Source organism: Ptiloglossa arizonensis, chromosome 1 (genome assembly GCF_051014685.1).
Source record: "Ptiloglossa arizonensis isolate GNS036 chromosome 1, iyPtiAriz1_principal, whole genome shotgun sequence".
Taxonomy (NCBI): domain Eukaryota; kingdom Metazoa; phylum Arthropoda; class Insecta; order Hymenoptera; family Colletidae; genus Ptiloglossa; species Ptiloglossa arizonensis.
Genome location: NC_135048.1, coordinates 30,517,764 through 30,538,895, shown reverse-complemented (window position 1 = coordinate 30,538,895; position 21,132 = coordinate 30,517,764). Strand labels below are relative to the sequence as shown.

Genomic DNA, 21,132 nt, shown 5'->3' with positions numbered 1-21,132 from the left:
CGTATACGATACAAAATATGCCCGTTAATCCTCCCAATCGGCCAATACCTTCCATCGACGATTTCGTTCCTCCGAGAGCACCGAATTTTCCAACATTTCGTTCTATACGATTTTCTCAACGAGTGGTAATATTATTCTTGTAGATTTCTATCGAAAACGGTAACGAATTTGTTCGAAAGCATCCCCGTGTATCACGGTAGGTTCAGAGATACCACAAAGGGTGAAACTTTGGAGGGTAACTTCCCTCTTTGAATTTCTTATTTGAAAGATTTCGTTCAGGTACGAGTTTTCAGTTGGAAAAATGGCTTTCAACGTAGAGGATTAATATCAACAAATGATCTGTCACGGTAGTTTTGGAGATAGGATAAGGAGAGGGTGAAACTTTGGAGGGTTACTTCTGTCTTTGAATTTCTGATTTGAAAGATTTCGTCGAGGTACGAGTTTCCAGTTGGGAAAATGGAAAATACTTTTGGAGATGGTATAAAGAAGGGATGAAATTTTGCAGGGTAACTTCTGCCCTTTAAGTTTCTATTAAGGTTTGGATAAGATACGAGTTTCTAGTGAGAAAAATGATTTTCAATGTAGAGGATTAATATCAACAAACGATGTATCTGTAGATTTGGAGATAGCATAAAGAGAGGGTGAAACTTTGGAAGATAACTTCTGTCCTCGAATTTTCTATTAAGATTTGGTTAAGATACAAGTTTCCAGTGAGAAAAATGACTTGCAACGTAGAGGATTAATATCAACAAATGATCTGTCACAATAGTTTTGAAGATAGCATAAAGGGAGGGTGAAACTTTGGAGGGTAACTTTTGTCCTTGAATTTCTGATTCGAAAGATTTCGTCGAGGTACGAGTTTTCAGTGAGAAAAATGACTTTCAACGTAGAGGATTAATATCAACAAATGATCTGTCACGGTAGTTTTGAAGATAGCATAAAGAAGGGATGAAACTTTACAAGGTGACTTCTGCCCTTTAACTTTCTATTAAGGTTTGGTTGAGATTCGAGTTTCCAGTGAGAAAAATGATTTTCAACGCGGATGATTAATATTAATAAACGATGTATGACTATACTTTTGGAGATAGCATAAAGAAGGGATGAAACTTTACTAGATAACTTCTGTCCTTGAACTTTATATTAAGGTTTGGTTAAGATACCAGTTTCCAGTGATAAAAATGATTTTCAACGCAGATGATTAATATTAACAAACGATGTATCACTGTAGATTTGGAGATAACAAACAGAAGGGATGAAATTTTGCAGGGTAACTTCTGCCCTTGAACTCTCTATTAAGGTTTGGTTAAGATACGAGTTTCCAGTGAGAAAAATGACTTTCGGGGGTGTTAATATTAACAATTAATTGAACAATCCTCAAGACGGAGGTGTCTCGGTTAAAGAGGAATCGTAGACCCTGGATGAAGTTTGATCAATGTCGGCGGTCGCGGCTGGCAATTATTTCGAAATTATCACCGTTCGTGCGTTACCGTTACGTAAAACCGTGTTCTAGGGCGTTTATTATCCGGCGGCAGTAGTTATCTCGCTAATTTGTCATCCGTAAGTACCGGGACGGAAGAAGGGTGGGAGAAAGGGGGGATGGGCGCGCGCCGGCTGACAAAAGTGCACCGTCGCGCAAGGGCCCTTATCGAGAGTGCTTCCGCGACGTTCTTCGCGCTCCCTCGCCCGTAAATTAACGGGTAAATGTTATAATTGCGAGGAGAGCTGCACGTTCAAGGCGGCTGAATCGTGGCCCAGAAAGACTCCTCCGTCCAATGAATTTTAATTTCTGTGACCCCTAACATTGCTTCCTTCTGTCCCCGGTGAAGTTTCACGAATCTTCGAATGTATCTTTCGGGCATGTTGGTATAAAAGGGAGTAGCAGTTGTCAGTCGTTGACTTCGAAGCGTAAACGTATCGTGTTGAGGATACGAATAATCATACTCGAGTACTCGAGGACTGAGGACGAGTGTTCGAGGACTCAGGACGAGTGTTCGAGGAGTATTCGAGTGTTTGAGAAGTATTCGAGTATTTGAGAAGTATTCGAATGTTCGAACATTCGAATATTCGAGTATTGAAATACTCAAACATTCGAATATTCGGGTATTGAAATACTCAAGCATTCAAATATTCGAGTATCGAAATTCTCAAACATTCGAATATTCGAGCATCGAAATACTCAAGCATTCAAATATTCGAGTACCGAAATACACAAACATTAAAATATTCGAGTACCGAAATATTCAAACATTCAAATATTCGAGTATGAAAATACTCAAGCATTCAAATATTCGAGTATCGGAATACTCAAACATTCAAGTACTCGAGACCATTCAAGTATCGGAATAGTCGGGTATTCGAGTACTGGAGAATTCGAATATTGAAATATTGGAGTAGTCCGGTATCCGAATATCAAAAAATTCGATTGGTCAGATATTTGAACATTCGGATTTTATTCCCAGGATTCGAGGAGCTACAAAATCCACGAGTAGTCTCGGTCCTTCTCGAAGTATCTTTGCCAGTCCTTCGGGTAATTCAATCTTCGTTCCGAGCTCATTAATTACTTATTTCAAGCGACGCGCAATTTCAAGCCGTGACCGAATTCCAAGTCGATTGAACGTCCGTTGGAAAATTAATGTCGCCCAGCAGCATGTCGGGACTTCTTTTAGGTGCGTCGCGGGTCCCTTCGTTCCACACTGTTCTCCACTCTTCTTTTACCCGTTGCGCAACAGTTTCCTATCAGCGTCTTCGGCAAGAAATTCCTCACGGAACCAAGCGGGACGGACAGGGACTCCGAGAAGGAGATTCCATTACGCTAGACATCAAAGCTGCGTCCCAAGCGGCAAAAGAGGACTTCTGAATGCGTTCGGCTCCGTTCCTCGCGACATCCTCGAGGATCTCGATTCGCGTTCACGTTGTAACGTCGTCGCGCGTGATCGTGATACCTTCGAGTCCTTCGAATTCTTTCTGTCGTGGAATGCACCGTGATAGAAGAGTCTCGGTGTGCCGAGATGCTCAACGAAGTCCACGATCGACCAGTGATTCAAGCACCGACGCGAGACCCGTGTTCAAACGAATTGTTACTGCGTTTTCGCTTTAGAATTTCATCCATAAAACACGATTCTTATCCAGAACAAAACTCTCGGATGGACACACCATTGGAAGGAGCATTTCTTTCGCACGGTTGATAGGTGATCACCTAGGCGAGTAGGGACGGGAACTCGTCGAAATTATTTGTATTCGAATAGTCGTATACTAACTATTCGAGTGTTCAGCGAATGTAATTCGAATGTTGAATAGTTTCTTATTCAAACACCATTCGATTACTATTCAAATACGTGGTAATTCGAATAGTATTCAAATACTTGATCATTCGAATAGTATTCAAACACTTGAACAGTCGAATATTATTAAAATTCTCGACTATTCGAATACAATTCGAATACTATTCAAGTGCTGAATTATTCGAATACAATTCGAATACTATTCAAATGCTGAATTGTTCGAGTACAATTCTAGTACTATTGAAATGCTGAATTGTTCGAATACAATTCGAATCCTATTCAAATGCTGAATTATTCGAATACAATTGGAACACTACTCAAATGCTAAATTGTTCGAGTACAATTCGAAACCCTATTCAAATGCTGAATTATTCGAATACAATTGGAACACTACTCAAATGCTAAATTGTTCGAGTACAATCCGAAACCCTATTCAAATGCTAAATTGTTCGAGTACAATTCGAACACTATTCAAATGCTAAATTATTCGAATACAATTCGAACATTATTCAAATGCTAAATTGTTCGAATACAATTCGAATACTATTCAAATGCTGAATCATTCGAATACTATTCAAATACTGAATCATTCGAATACTATTCAAATGCTAAATTGATCGAATACTATTCAAACGCTTGCCTATTTGACAACTATTCGAATAATTGAGCATACATGTCGATATGCGAACGATTGTCAATCACCGAACCTCTTAAACGGACGCGCAGCGTTTTTCGCCAAGCGATTGCGTAAGAAATACAAAATACAGTGTTACGCGAGCGTGGTTATCGCTGAAAGCGCGAAACCTCGCGAACACGTACGACTTTACGAGGCAGACTCATATCTCGAATCGAACGACCGTGTTTCGGTTGTCTGCTCCGCGGACGGTAATTGAAAATTACGACGAGTCGCGAACGCGGCGTCGCGTCACCTCGTCAGACGTCGCGAGACTTCACCCCTGTGATTCCACGATCGTCAGAGGGTTCCTGTGGAAACACGTCGTCGATGGAAAAGTTCCCGATCAAACGATGCAATTAATTTCCATCTCGTTCGACGTTCGCGCAGCCGTTCCTTTTTCAAGAGTTCGACGAAGGAAGTTTCGAGACGAGTCGATTAATTCAACGAGAAGTGCAAGCGTCGAGACGCCGACCAGCGTTATCGCGTCGTTCCGCTTCTACTCGCGTTCTCGTTTACCCCCCCCCCCCCCCCCCTACCCCTCGAAACTTTTATCGCCGCGCAAAATTTCGAAGAATTCGACACCACGTCCACAACGATGATGCATTCGGTAGCGTTCGCGGGGAATCCTTTCAGGATTGCGATATTTCCGGGAACTACTCCTTCCGCAACTCCGCGTAGTTATTGCTATTTATAGGGCTTGAACTAATTAGAAACGATCATTCAAACTTCCGTGCGGATTGAATCGCTAATTGTAATGTACACTTCCTTCCGAATCGTTTTGTAATTAGCGGTGCAAAATCATTGTATAGGGTGAAATTTTCGAACGTATCGCCACGTAGATCGTGAGCTGGAGAAATAGGAAATTGAGAAACTTTACCTTCATTAGTTTTAATGTATTGAATAGTTGTTCTTGTCTATGGATACTTCTATATTTTAGGGAAAATAATGTTTGTCGTACTGTTGTTTTCTTTTTTGGATCACTGGCAAGTGCGCTGAGTTATCGATCCCCGTACGAGCCTGTGCTCGAAAAAGGCCTAAGCGGACACGGAAAGTTCGATACCACAATTATTCGAATACAATTCGAATACTATTCAAATGCTGAATTGTTCGAATACAATTCGAACACTATTTATATGCTAAATTGTTTGAATACAATTCGAATACTGAATTTTTCGAGTACAATTCGAATACTATTCAAATTCTGAATTGTTCGAGTACAATTCGAACACTATTCAAATGTTACATTGTTCGAGTACAATTAGAATACTATTCAAATGCTGAATTGTTCGAGTACAATTCGAATACTATTCAAATGCTAAATTGTTTGAATACAATTCGAATACTATTCAAATACTGAATTGATCGAATACAATTCCAATACTACTCAAATACTGAATTATTCGAATACAATTCGAACACTATTCAAATGCTGAAATGTTTGAATACAATTTGAATACTATTCAAATACTGAATTGTTCGAATACAATTTGGTACATAGTACCTTTGTACCAAAGAGGATCTCTGGGAGGCAATGTTTACGTGGAATTGAACAGTGACGATCGAAGGTGTCTATTCGATGGCTTCGATAGTTATTTCGTTCTCCTACTATCGTATTCGCGTGTCGCACGAATACATCATCTTTAAGGAGTAACATCAGCGAAACCGTGACTCTTGCCAACGGTTGAGTCATCGGCGAAGAGAGCCGGCTCTTTCGCTATAATCGTTCCTCCGTGGATAGTAAATCCGGCCGAAAGGCCGTCTGAAATTATTACAGCTCTCAGGGCCGTGCCGTGTCAACCGCTGAACCACGCCATTCCACGAGGGATTTACAAAGTGCCAATCGCCTTAACGCGCCCGACACGTGCTCGACGCGCGAAACTCGCGCTATCAACCTACCATCCCTTCTCTCAATCTCTCGTCACGTTATCGCGAGCCGTGTGGTCCCGAAAGTGGAGCAGATTCGCGTGGAACGACACCGTGGTAGCTGTTTCGGATTTTTCTTTGCATTTATCCTTCCCCGAAGCCGTTTTTAACGTCAAATATATACACTCGAGGCAGTTAACCGTTACTTTTACGTGTCGTGAGAAGGATTGCGGTACTTCGAACAATTTAATGGATATTCGAGTGTTTTATACGCTTGTTACGAATAAACTTTGCTTGCGTATCTGTTTGAGTATTCGCGAAATTGAAGTTTGAGAAAAACGATGAACTCGAAGAACTTGTTTCGTACACGACTCTGTTCAAGGGATAGGTGTTCGAATACTTTAGCAGGGCAGAAAATATTTAAATACGCGAATATTCGAATAGTATCCTTGGTCAATTTAATCGTTTCAAATGTTGAAAGTTTCTGTGTATAGAAGATGACTCGGAAAGAGTCGAAAATTTATTTAAATGGTTGAAGTGGTACACAGAGAAAGTTTCATAACAATTCTAGTGTCAATTATCATTGTATTCGAATAGTATTTGAATAGTAGTCGAATGCTTAAATATTTGAACAGTATTCGAATGCTTAAATATTTGAACAGTATTCGAATGCTTAAGTATGTGAATAAATTTCGAATTCTCTAGTATTCGAATAATATTCGAATGCTCAAATATTTGAACAATATTCGAATGCTTCAATATTTGAATAAATTTCGAATTCTCAAGTATTCGAACAATATTTGAATGCTCAAGTATTCAAATAATACTCGAATGCTCAAGTATTTGAACAGTATTCGAATGCTCAAATATTTGAATAAATTTCGAATTCTTAAGTATTCGAATAATATTCGAATGCTCAAATATTTGAACAATATTCGAATGCTCAAGTATTTGAATAAATTTCGAATTCTCAAGTATTCGAATAATATTCGAATACTCAAGTATCTGAACAGTATTCGAATGCTCAAATATTTCAATAAATTTCGAATTCTCAAGTATTCGAACAGTACTCGAATGCTCAAGTATTTGAATAATATTCGAATGGTACTCGAATAGTACTCTGCAAAGTATTTGAATGGCGGGAATATTTTTGATTCGAATGCATACGAGAAGATGGAAATTCGAGTCCCTGGCCGTGTTCGCGACGAGTGCCAATAAGCGAATCGCGCGCCCGATCGCGATAACGGTGATTGGTGTTACGATCGATCGGTCGGTGGCACGCGACAACCGCGCCAGAAATCGATGTCACGCGAGTATTATTCTTGGCAACGATATTGGAAGTCCCCGTCCCATCGAATCGGTGGTAGTGGACGATCTACGTGGAAGAAAGGAAGCGTCGAAAGTTCGCGACTCGTTCGACGAAATCGTTGCCAAACACGAAGCACCTTCGTTAAGTGGGAATTAATGTACACCGGGGGCAGGCGAATCCGCTCGCAGCTTGGCAACGTCTTATTTATGATCGCTTTGGAAACGCGCCACCAACGAATCGGTCAACTTCTTTGTTGCTATTTCCTCGCTGCGATGAAACTTGCAATTTCCGCGTCCCACCGGGCCAAAAATTGGAGGTTTCGTCCGCTAGGTGTTCCGAGCGGTCGTTAATCCACATTGCGGCTCCTAAGTACGTGTTCGCATTAAATGAATAGTTCCGTGAGCCTTTCGCTCTTCACCCGTACTAAGGTTCTCTACAACGTGTTCCTTATCAATATCCTTCGCCACTAGATTTTTACCAACGATAAAAATGCGTTTAAGATAACCACAGACTCGAAATGACTTTATTTATTTCATTCGTCATCGACAAGTTGTATCCGTGCGATTAATTAAAAATTCATACAAAATTCCTTCTGTATAATATCGAACGATACAATATTTTACATTTTTAAAATTATATAAGTAATCGAAATGTCATAAAAAATGTTACATTTTATAATTGGAAAGCTTCTTGGAAAAGAGGTCTATAGGCCTGTAGGCCTTCTTCTTCAATATCCTTCGCTACTAGATTTTTACTAACGATAAAAATGCGTTTAAGATAACCACAGACTGGAAATGACTTTATTTATTTCAGTCGTCATCGACAAGTTGTATTCATGCGATTAATTCAAAATTCATACAAAACTCCTTCTGTATAACATTGAACGATACAATATTTTACATTTTCAAAATAATATAAGTAATCTAAATGTCATAAAAAATGTCTACTTGCCATTTTTCTGGAAAACTTTCAAATTTTAAATATACTTTACCCCACGTAATGGAATTTTCAAGTACAAGTGAAAGACATTTTTAAGAAACATTATCAGCGTCGTATTCTTTTTTTTTATTCGATTGAATTTTTATAAATTATCGTCCCTTAGAATCATTACAATATCGTAATTATTTCCCGGTTGTAATTCTTTTCGCGATTGATACCTCACGCTCGTAAATGGTAATCGTTGACGATGTGTCGTGACAAAATACTAGGCTCTCGTGTTCAAGTGTCTCGGATGTGTTCGTTCGATTCTTCGTCGAACAAACACGCGTTTCCTGGACGTAACGAGGCGAAAAGGGGTACACGGTTGGCGACGATCGCGAGTCGTGGATATCGTGTCACTCACCGTTTGTGCTGGATCCTGAGGCCTCTGCGGGGGTGCAGGGGTACGCCGTCTTTCAGCCAGTGCACCCTCGGGGGCGGGGAGCCCCTCGTTCGGCATACTAGCTTCACTCTTTCTCGTAACCTCGCTATCGAGTCCCTGAGCTCGGACAACGTAACGTCCTTCACTGAAATCAGACGTGACGTTGATTAAAATCCTCGTTCGAGCGATTCCTGTTCGGGAAAAATTACATTGAAATCGAATCGGACACTTGGGGTGACACTTACTTCTCTAACAAACATAAACAACTTCTCTTTTCGTCAAAGATAAGGTTGTTCGGAAAGTGACTTCGTTTTTTTGTGGTGAAAATGAAACACGAACTTTTTAGAGTGTACAAATATTTTATAAAATTCTATATTCTCCATTTTGGAAAACGAAATCATTTTCCCAACAACTCAATAAAATGTTAAAAATGTAAAACCATTATTACGCGAAGAGATGCATCGAAATTCCCATTGTAAAACTACCAGACGTGTTTCACGGGTTAAAATTGACAGAAAAAGTGTGACAAATGTGTGCAAATAACTCCTAAAGTTATTCGTTCTCGAAATACAGCCCCTTGGAGTTTCACCCCGATAACACGTGTATACACGTGTATACGTGAGATTTTGAAGTAAATAATTTCGTCAGAACTCTTCCCTCCGAATTGTTCGCGTTTATGTAACGTTAGAGACCCATCGAATCGATCCCCGGTGGCCCTCGGTTAAAGATAAAAATCACCACCCACCCCGCCTTCGAGCGAATCGGCGGTTTCCATTTTATCACTTGAAAGCGCTAACTATCGCAATTCCCTACTGCGGTCACCGTTTGCTTTCATCTTATTGTGGCATTCAATTTTGTCGTCCGCTATCTTTTGTCCATTTGTACCTCAAAATGGCGGTACAAGTCGTTTCAATTACTCGACACGATCTCTGCATTATAGATTCCGGTGATGTTGATTGCGTTCAATGGGAGAATGGGACCGGTTCAGGACAACGCGTTAATGGTACAGCGAATGAAAGGGCGTATCGGGTATCTGGGAAGCGATTACGGGAAAAGTTGCCGACGATGTAGTAGCAGCCACCATTCGCTGGCGATTCTGACACGCGATGAATTTTCACTGCGGTCGAAAGGGAATTCTTAAAGCGGCCAGTTTTGAACTTCCCGTCCAAGTAAGTACGTGACTCCGGAATCCTGAGGAAACTTCCGACGGAATCCTAGTGGAGTTTTAATAAATTTTTCGAGAGCCGCGTTTCTTCACCGTCAAAGGCAACGACTCTATGAAGTAGTACGTGTCCTTAAGTGCCGCCAACTCGGCGAATTATTTTTTTCGGATTTTACATCGTACCGAAATCGTCGACCAGAAACCAACCATGCAGGATTGAAACTACTCGTCGAGTAGTGTACTCGAATATTCGATGAATGTAATTCGAATAGTATACGTGTATTTGAATATTCGATGAATATAATTCAAATAGTATCCGTGTATTTGAATATTCAATAAATGTAATTCGAATACTATTCGTGTATTTGAATATTCGATGAATGTAATTCGAATAGTATTCCTGCATTTCAATATTCGATGAATGTAATTTGAATAGTATTCGTGTATTTGAATATTCGATGAATGTAATTCGAATAGTATTCGTGTATTTGAATATTCGATGATTGTAATTCGAATAGTATTCGTGTATTTGAATATTCGATGAATGCAATTCGATTAGTATTCGTGTATTTGAATATTCGATGAATATAATTCAAATAGTATCCGTGTATTTGAATATTCAATAAATGTAATTCGAATACTATTCGTGTATTTAAATATTCGAATATTTGAGTACGTTTCGAATACACGGGCATCATTTAAATATTATTCGAATACACGAGTATTATTTGAACATTTTCGCCCATCAAGTATTTGGATATTCGTGGTATTTTAATACCGTAATGTGGTGTATAAATAATCTCACAAGAAAGCACTTGAAACCTGCCACCTATCCACTTTACCCGTTTTTGTTAATCCTTCGTAGAAACACTAGGTTCCCTTAGGAACAATCGATTTTTCGTTATTGGACTTCCCGGAACTTTCAAAGCCCCAGAAACTCGTAAATTTTAAATCTCAAGCCTCTATGTAGACGACGTCGAGTTTGTAGAGCCTTAGAGAATTTGTAAAAAGTTCGACACACTTTCGTAATGCTGGATCAACTTAAAAATCGAGCGATATTAAACGACTTAGCGCACTTAGGCATCGAGGGTGTTCAAATATCGTTTGTCGTAGAGGAAGAATAATATTCGAATATCTGAATATTCGAATACTCGGATACCCAAGTACTTCAACCTAAAAATATTCGAGTATTCGAATACTCGGATACTCGAGTACTTCAACCTCAAAATATTCGAGTATTCGAATACTCGGATACTCGAGTACTTCAACCTCAAAATATTCGAGTATTCGAATACTCGGATACTCGAGTACTTCAACTCCAAAATATCCGAGTATTCGAATACTCGGATACTCGAGTACTTCAACTCCAAAATATCCGAGTATTCGAATACTCGAGAATTAGAATTCGAATTCTAGTATTCTAATACCCATAAAGCCCTCGAATATTAAATCGAGTAATCGAATAGTTTCAGTTCAAGCTCAAAGGCTCTCGTTGCAGAAGAATGCACTCTTCTCGTCCTCGAACCTTCGAGATGCAATGAGAAATACCCAAACTACGGTATTTCGGTTCGTGGAATCGTATTCGACGTTTCCCTTTCGGCAATAGGACACCCTTAACCGATCGATTCCGTCAATGGATCGTGTTTCTATCGAGGGTAGGGAAACGAAGTCCTCGATTATCAAGTGACACAGGCTTTAGCGATCCGAGTAACGTCCTCGATACGTATTCGACGAACGTTCTGCCGCACTCTAGGTCGAAGGTATGAGCAAAACAATTCTCGTGGTGTATTTATTCGTTTCTCGCGAAAAGAGCCAACGGTTCATTCGTGTTGTGAAGTTCAGATTATAATATCTAGTTTATTATAATATTCAGGGATCTCGCGTATCTAGTAGTACAGTAATTGTATATATAAGAATACACAGTTCGAACAAATGCGTGTACAGTGATGTGTCTTGATGTGAACGACGACAGTGTCGTGTGGTCTTTTTGACTCTAGACTTGGAACTCGACTAAAAAAGAAAAGCCAAACTGCACCCTTAAGATCGTTGTTGCATTCGTTCCAACAATTCGTTTAAAATTCGACCCTGAGAAAGCATCGTTTTTCGCGTGGACGTGATAACCGAGAAAACCGAAAACGCGTCCTGAGAAGCGCGAAGAAGGCAGCTCGCTGATAAGGTGTCTGGTAAACGCTTATCGGTGCGCGTGATGCACGCGTGCACCTACTGACGGCGGCCAGACAATTTCCAGAGGAAGTTTCCGCCGTGAGCGGAAAAAGAGAAACGCGAGCGAGAACCGGGATAAAAGTAAAGTGGAAAACCGTACGAAACAACGAGGTGTGATTAGAATCCGTGAAATGAACCCGTTCACGACCGAGAACGCGCTACGTGAATTATTAGAAATAATTAGGATCTTTGACGTTCTGAAAGTAAGTATGCTCGAGCAGTGTACGCGCTCGGTATCGTTCGTGTACAATATTTATACGTTCGTTCGAAATATATATTTTTTATATGTATGTATATAGAAAGCAGAGAGAAACGCGGGATTTAGACCGAAATTTGTTTCGTCATCAGAGGGTTTTAAAAATGCATTTTTTATTTCGCGTGGTTTGCATAATGTGCGTGTTTTGCATATTTCGGTTAAACGACACGTGCACACGAGTACGTTGCGCGTAGTTTCGTGCGTATGTGGCATTTTTATTTCATAAGAACCGTGAAACGTCGCACAGGGTTGCTGGTTTCAAACCGGTAACTTTAATCGCGAACCGATCGACTCTCTGTATCCGGATCGAGTTCGTGTTTCGATAATTGTTCTCCTTACCCGATCGACTCTTTCGATATTTGTAAAAATAATTATTATCGAGTCGGTAACCCGTTCGTTTCTTCGATTATAAAGTACGAATTTATCTCATCGTTACCGTATCACGGTGAAACGACCGAAATACTATGAAGAGTTTCGCAAAATGTTGCAAACGGTATGTAAAAATATTCTACACGGTTACACCGTGCGCATCGCTCGCGTATTTTGCATACATTTTCCGGCACACACCTGTGTGCATACTTTTGCCGCATATATGCATACTCCACATGCATAAACATCGAAACCTGTTCAACCTGTCACGTATTACATTCGTAAATATATATTTTTCCATTTTAATGAGCACTTTGGTCGATAATTGCTTATACCTATCACGCGTTAGATTCGTAAATACACATTTCTCCGTTTTAATACGGACTTTGATGGACAATTATTTATATACTTAATTTCTACTTATCACGCGCTACGTTTGCAAATATACATTTCTCCGTTTTAATACGCGCATACTTTTATTCGAATACGAACTTTCGTCGACAATTGTTCGTGTAATTAATTTCTACACATCGCGGGATACATTCGTAAATATGTACGTATACTTTCATTTTGATACAAACTTTGATGGACAACTATTTACGTATTTCATTTCTACACATCACGCGTTACATTCGTAAATATATATATTTTTTTTCATTTCAATACGAACTTTCATTAACAACTGTTTACGTATTTAACTTCGTAATATATACTTTCATTTCAGTACAAACTTGTTGGTCAATTATTTATGTATCTAATTTTTACGTGTCACGCGTTACCATTCTTAAATACATATACCTCCACTTTAATATAAACTTTGGTCCACAATTTCTTACCTACATTACTCCATTTTAATATACACATACTTTTATAATAATACGAATTTTAGTCGACAATTGTTCACGTAATTAATTTCCACAAATCACGCGTTACCATACGCAAATATATACTTTCGTTTCACTGCAAACTTTGCTGGTCAATTACTTAACTATTTAATTCTTACGTGTCACGAGTTACCATTCTTAAATACATACACCTCCACTTTAATACAAACTTTGGTCCACAGCTTCTTACCTACATTACTCCATTTTAATATACACATACTTTTATAATAATACGAATTTTAGTCGACAATTGTTCACGTAATTAATTTCCACAAATCACGCGTTACCATACGCAAATATATACTTTCGTTTCACTGCAAACTTTGCTGGTCAATTACTTAACTATTTAATTCTTACGTGTCACGAGTTACCATTCTTAAATACATACACCTCCACTTTAATACAAACTTTGGTCCACAGCTTCTTACCTACATTACTCCATTTTAATATACACATACTTTTATAATAATACGAATTTTAGTCGACAATTGTTCACGTAATTAATTTCCACAAATCACGCGTTACCATACGCAAATATATACTTTCGTTTCACTGCAAACTTTGCTGGTCAATTACTTAACTATTTAATTCTTACGTGTCACGAGTTACCATTCTTAAATACATACACCCCCACTTTGTTACAAACTTTGTCGACGATTGCTCACGTAATTAATTTCCACAAATCACGCGTTACCATTCGTAAATACCTAACATCCATTTGAATAGGAACTTTGGTCGACAATTGCTTACGTATATAATTCGTTGGAATTTACCGTGGTGTTCAAGATGGCGTGCATTGCTAACAAGCGGGCGACAAATAAGCCCCGGTGAATCAATTCGAAACGGGAGTCTGGGCGCCGTGAGACCAACGTTCGCATTCAACGTGTTCGATCTAACGAATCTCGTTTGGACGTTACAATACGTTCCCATTACGGTTCCAGCTATTCGCGTACCAGACGATCGAATAATATAAACGTCTAGGTGCCACGGGATTGGCCGAAGGAATCCTTTTGCGCGGGCCTTGTATTATTTCCAACGGAAAATATCGGACATCTCGGTCGGTGGGAACGGGGACATACAGGGAACGGTGTCCCATTATGTTCGCGGCGGACGTCAGATAATAATAATAACGAGGTGACATAGCTGGCGAGTTCTTCAGTAGGTCGGCCGACTTTACAGGGACACTCTCGATTCTACGCGGGGGAGTTCGACAATGGACACCTCGTGTCGCTAGGATACTACGATGACCGCGTATGGAGCAAAAGACCGCGTTCTACTGTCCAACGAAGCCGGATCTGAAAGCCTTCGGGTGACCGCTTTAGCCAGACGTAATGGTCAGCCGCTACAATTGCAAATTGGCTGGAGATCAGAAACTGGGTCGCGACTGATTCCAATTTTATACATCGAGCTTTTTCATACGGGCTGGCTAATTTACTTCGATAGTGGAGAGCACAATTATCGCGTATCTGTCACGGTGGAGATTTTGTTGATCTTCGAGGAGCGGGTTTCTGTGGAACTGTTCGAATGAGTCGTTTTAGTTTAGGGAGAATTTTGAATGAGAATCGAATTTGTGTTTGTGTAGGTGGAAAAAATGTGAATAGTGAAAGTGTAGTGGGAGAAATGTGAATAGTGAATAGTGTAGTGGATGTAGAGTACGAAGGTTAGGATTGTATGGAGAAGTGTTGTCATTTGTAGGTGGAACAAATGGTGAAATAGAGTAAGTGTTGTGGGAGAAATGTGAATAGTGAATAGTGTAGTGGATGTAGAGTACGAAGGTTAGGATTGTATGGAGAAGTGTTGTCATTTGTAGGTGGAAAAAATGGTGAAATAGAGAAAGTGTAGTGGGGGAAATGTTAATAGTGGATGTGTAGTGGATGTAGAGAATGAAGGTTAGGAATGTATGGCGGAGAAGATGAAAATTGGGAGAAGTGTTGTCATTTGTAGGTGGAAAAAATGGTGACATAGAGAAAGTGTAGTGGGAGAAATGTGAATAGTGAAAGTGTAGTGGGAGAAATGTGAATAGTGGAAGTGTAGTGGGAGAAATGTGAATAGTGAATAGTGTAGTGGATGTAGAGTACGAAGGTTAGGGTTGTATGGCGGAGAAGATGAAAATTGGGAGAAGTGTTGTCATTTCTGGGTGGAAAAAATGGTGAAATAGAGTAAGTGTTGTGGGAGAAATGTGAATAGTGAATAGTGTAGTGGATGTAGAGTACGAAGGTTAGGAATGTATGGCGGAGAAGGTGAAAATTGGGAGAAGTGTTGTCATTTCTGGGTGGAAAAAATGGTGAAATAGAGTAAGTGTTGTGGGAGAAATGTGAATAGTGAATAGTGTAGTGGATGTAGAGTACGAAGGTTAGGATTGTATGGAGAAGTGTTGTCATTTGTAGGTGGAAAAAATGGTGAAATAGAGAAAGTGTTGTGGGAGAAATGTTAATAGTGGATGTGTAGTGGATGTAGAGAATGAAGGTTAGGAATGTATGGCGGAGAAGGTGAAAATTGGGAGAAGTGTTGTCATTTGTAGGTGGAAAAAATGGTGAAATAGAGAACGTGTAGTGGGATAAATGTGAATAGTGAATAGTGTAGTGGATGTTGAGTACGAAGGTTAGGATTGTATGGAGAAGTGTTGTCATTTGTAGGTGGGAAAAATGGTGAAATAGAGAAAGTTTTGTGGGAGAAATGTGAATAGTGAATAGTGTAGTGGATGTAGAGTACGAAGGTTAGGATTGTGTGGAGAAGTGTTGTCATTTGTAGGTGGAAAAAATGGTGAAATAGAGAAAGTTTTGTGAGAGAAATGTGAATAGTGAATAGTGTAGTGGATGTAGAGTACGAAGGTTAGGATTGTATTGAGAAGTGTTGTCATTTGTAGGTGGAAAAAATGGGGAAATAGAAAAAGTTTTGTGGGAGAAATGTGAATAGTGAATAGTGTAGTGGATGTAGAGTACGAAAGGTTAGAATTGTATGTTGGAGAAGATGAGAATTGGGAGAAGTGTCATTTGGTGTAATTGTAAAGATATTACGCAATGGGCGATTGGAAACGATTGATTTCTCAAGTGTTGTAACTTGATGTAACTTTTGGAACGATTCGTCGATCAATTATTTTATAAAGCTTAAAATTCGTGAATATTTTTAATACTTTGTTAGGGAACTCTGTCCAAGATTTGTGAAAGGAAACTTGTACCAAAAAGTTCAAGTTTCGAGACAAAATTAATTCCGGGTAGCGGAGAAATTTTCATACATTAATATTCACGGGGTAGAAATAAGGAAAATTTTTTTTAACGTTTCGTTGCTTCCTCGCGAGGGACACGAACCGTTTGGGCCGTGTCTGAAACGTTCCAATTAGAGACCAACGTCCGGAGAGTATCCTCGAAATGAAAATCTTCGTTAAATAAGGTTTGTCCTTTCGACGCGGGACACTTGTCCCGACTTTACGTCTGTCTTGTTCACGCCCGTGGTTATTAGCTGGCTGGAAACCCTGCGGTTATACCGAACTGAATAAAATACACTCCACGCTGTTACAATACAGCCGCCACTTACGCTACACTGAGTTACTCGCCGCTGACGCGTCCTCTCTCAAAGCACTCGCGGCACTCTGGCTTTCAACCTACGTATAAACGCGCACAATTGCAGCGGGCTCTTGATACAGATCCCGAAAGTCACGTACGCTTTTCGAAACGCTGGACACGCGTGAACGTTCGAGTCCACTCGTACGAAGCGACGACACTCCGACCGCACGCGGTCCACGTGTACTGGTGTCCCATTCACGATCGAGGTGTTTGCCATTCTATGGGACGAGTTGTCGTCAAATATTTTCTTATTCCACTTACCGAAAGAATTAGTCGTTCTTTGTCGACACCTGAGCGCAGAAATTAGCAAAATCTTATAGAACTGTATCGTGTTTATCCCTGGTGGAGATATTCACTATTTTATGTGCTGTTATTAAATATTTTTTATTATACTTATTAAAAAAATTATTTCTTTTTTGTCGACACTTGAGTGTGGAAATTACCGAAATCTTGTAGAACTGTATCGTGTTCATCCTTGGTGAAAGTATTCGCCATTTTATGGGCTTTTATCAAATATTTTTTTATTATATTTATTAAAAAAATTATTCCTTTTTTGTCGACACTTGAGTGTGGAAATTACCTAAATCTAGTAGAATTGTATCGTGTTCATTCCTGGTGGAGGTATTCACTATTTTATGTGCTGTTATTAAATATTTTTTATTATACTTATTAAAAAAATTATTTCTTTTTTGTCGACACTTGAGTGTGGAAATTACCGAAATCTTGTAGAACTGTATCGTGTTCATCCTTGGTGAAAGTATTCGCCATTTTATGGGCTTTTATCAAATATTTTTTTATTATATTTATTAAAAAATTATTCCTTTTTTGTCGACACTTGAGTGTGGAAATTATCTAAATCTAGTAGAATTGTATCGTGTCCATCGCTAGTGAAAGTATTCGCCATTTTATGGGCTTTTATCAAATATTTTTTTATTACACTTACTAAAAAAATGATTCCTTCTTTGAGGACACCTGAGCGCAGAAATTACGAGAATCTTGCAGAGGTGTATTGTGTTCATCCACTTTTCTATTCAAATGTTACCTATACAGTGATTCCAAAAATCGAGTTTTCTCAAGAAGGATAATAATCAGGAAAATATATTCATAACTAAACCATCCGATTGTCCACAATAGTGTTATCCACCTATTAAAATTTGTATTCGTAAAATTCACAAGTTGAGCTTCCTTCTCATTTTTCCGCACCCTGAACACCGAGAGTGGTTATCTGGAACGCGAATGATCGGCGAATGGAAAAAGATGAGTGTTTAATATTTTCCTCGTGGTGTATCTATCATTGTCAGTTGGGGGCATTCTTCGTAGCTCCTTGAAACCACCTAACCGTGTGTTTCGACGCCCCTTGGTAGCCACCCCCTCCCTGGAGAAACAACCGTCTCTGTCTCGTCCGTAGCAGTTTCCCTCTTGTAATTTTTCACGGAGCGTGTTCCTCCCCTGCTCAGTTTCGACTAGCGTGCCGACCGTAATTACAGCGTTTCTCCGCGGCTCGGAAGAGCCGAAACGCGACGCTCGAATTATCTTAGAACGTTCCACGTCGCGGGCGAGAACGCCTCGGGGCATTTAATTCGCTTCCATCAATGTCGTCGTCGTCGTCGTCGTCGTCGTTGTCGTCGTCATTGCTTGAGCTTGCGTTACTCGAAACCTTACGCGCCCCCTCTCGTCTCATATTTGCCTTACCAAAGTAGGGGTACACCGAGGGGGACCTGTCTCTAGTATTTCATGATACGGGGGGCTCCCTTCCCACTTTGAATTCTCGGGGAGGGGATGAGCAAGCTTGCGTTACTCGAAAGCTTACGCGCTCCGTCTCGTCTCATATTTGCCTTACCAAAATAGGGGTACACCAAGGAGGACCTGTCTCTAGTATTTCATGGTAAGGGGGACCCCCTCCCACTTTGAATCTCGAGGAGGAGGAACGATTATCCCAAACGAGTAGAGGTACATCGGGAGGATTCGTCTCGTCTCTGTCTAGTATCTTATGGTACATAAGGGGGCCCCCCACTTTGAATTCTCGGGGAGGGGATGAGCAAGCTTGCGTTACTCGAAACCTTTCACGCCCCCTTGCGTCTCATGTTTGCCCTGATGAGGTTTGGGATACACGCAAGATCTGTCTTGTCTTCGTTTGGCTAGTATCTCGGGGGGCCCCCTCGAATGTTGAGGAGGGATTAAGATTATCTTAAAAGGGTCAATTTATATCGAGGAGGATCTATCTCATCTTCGTTGAGCTAGAAGTGTATAGTACGGGGGCCCCCTTCTACCTTGGATTTTTGGAAGGGGGTAAAGTTATCTTAAAAAAGTCAAGTTACATCGAGGAGAATCTATCTCGTCTCTGTTGAGATAGAAGTTATAGTACGGGGGGCCCCCTCTTGCCTTGGATCTTAGAGAGGGGGTATAGTTATCTTAAAAGAGTAGAGTTATACCAAGGAGGATCAATCTCGTTTCCATTGAGCTAGAAGTTCGTAATACGGGGGGCCCCCTCTTGCTTTGGATCTTGGAGAAGGGGGTAAAGTTATCTTAAAAGAGTCAAGTTACACCAAAGAGGATCTATCTCATCTTCGTTGAGCTAGAAGTATATAGTACGGGGGCCCCCTTCCACCTTGGATTTTTGGGAGGGGGTAAAGTTATTTTAAAAAAGTCAAGTTATACAGAAGAAGATCTATCTTGTCTCCTTTGAGCTAGAAGTTCGTAATACGGGGGGCCCCCTCTTGCCTCAGATCTTGGAAAGGGGGTAAAGTTATCTTAAAAGAGTCAAGTTACACCGAGGAGTCCTCATCTTATTTCTGTTGATCTAGTATTTTATAGTAGGGGGCCCCCTCTCACCTTGAATCTCAAAAGGGTTTACAAGCGAGCTTGCGTTATTTTCGAGCCCTCTCGCGTTTCGTACATGCCTCAACAAAGTTGAGGATACACAAGAGATCCATCTAATCTTCGTACTAGTATCTCGCGACACAGGGGGCCCCCCTCCCACTCTGGATCTCGAGGAAGGAATAAGGTTACACGAACTATGGGCACGCGACTCGTTTTCGTGAACGATAACTCCACCTGTCTGACCCCCTTCCTCACGAGGATCGACTCAGGTTCGACTTTAAAAAGCAAATTGCTCGCGTTTACGGCCTCTGGCGCGTTGAGACGGGTGAGAGCGAAAGGGAACCGTGAAAACAGTTCTCGCGGACGCTTGTTCGTGTCGCTGAATAAATTGAGCGAGTTATTATCGCGTCGCTTTCTACTTGTACATTTAATTCCACCGGGACGGAGAGAAATGCCCGCGCCGCGTGTATTGCGTGCTGGGTATTACGATTCACCGTTCCACGGAGAGGAGACGGGTGGAGAGCTGGGTTATTTTTTCTTTTTTTTTTATATATGACACCGCGTGACGCGAAAGATTTTTCCTCCGCCCCCGCGGTCGACAGCGGAGAATGTTTTATGCGATCGCGGGGTGACTACGTTTGATAATCATGGGGCACAAGGAGCGCGCCCGGTTTCATTCCGCGAGGAAAATGATTAATCCTTTCGGACTTGACGCCAGAGAGGGGCATAATTTTCCTGGAATAATGGATGACCGGATAGAAACGACGTGTAACGATTTATTTCGCGACGCGGCTTCGATGGAAACGGTTGTTCGAATGGTGGCGACCTTTTTTCTTCTTTGATCAATTTCGAGCGTAATTTTACTCGATAATACGAATCGTGTTCTTTCTTCAGCGAGATGTAAGTTGTTGGTCTTTCAGATAAGAAGAGATAAGAATTTTTTCGTTTCGATATTTCAATATCAACAGTTTTGTGCATCTCCACGATCGATGTCAATTTGGGAATATTTGTGCAATAAAATTCGAGGCTGCAAAATACTGAGTAGATATATGTGTTACAATCTGGAAACAAGGTGTTGCGATGTATCGTTTGGTATGTGGAAAGTAGTGATGGTAGGTGCATTGGGTCGGCCGCAGTAGAAAAGGTCAATGCATCGTCGAACACGAGTAGGTCGAACGCTGACTTTTGATTAGGGGATACTTGAATTGTTTAATGTGCGAATGCTTTATGGGTATTCAAATGTTACGAACGAATTTTGAATATCATTATTCCAATATTCTTGATTACTCAGGAATTCGAATATGTAGTATTTAAGTAATCACGAGTTCGAGTAGATAGTATTCAAATATTCGAGAATTCCAGTAGA

At 40.4% G+C, this 21,132-nt stretch overlaps 1 protein-coding gene and 1 long non-coding RNA gene across 2 annotated transcripts in view; one reads left to right on the top strand and one right to left on the bottom strand.

Annotated features, from left to right (window-relative positions):
- Positions 1-9,652, top strand: part of LOC143146169 (uncharacterized) — a 30,783-nt gene extending 21,131 nt beyond the window's left edge. The window contains exon 2 of the long non-coding RNA XR_012991843.1: positions 9,430-9,652. This is a non-coding gene — a long non-coding RNA (uncharacterized LOC143146169). The remainder of the gene's footprint in view (positions 1-9,429) is intronic.
- The window catches only part of Vn (membrane-bound neuregulin protein vein), a 510,544-nt gene that overhangs the window by 169,999 nt on the left and 319,413 nt on the right, over positions 1-21,132 (bottom strand). The window contains exon 2 of the mRNA XM_076310176.1: positions 8,472-8,634. Coding sequence (XP_076166291.1) covers positions 8,472-8,634 — 163 coding nt within the window. The remainder of the gene's footprint in view (positions 1-8,471; positions 8,635-21,132) is intronic.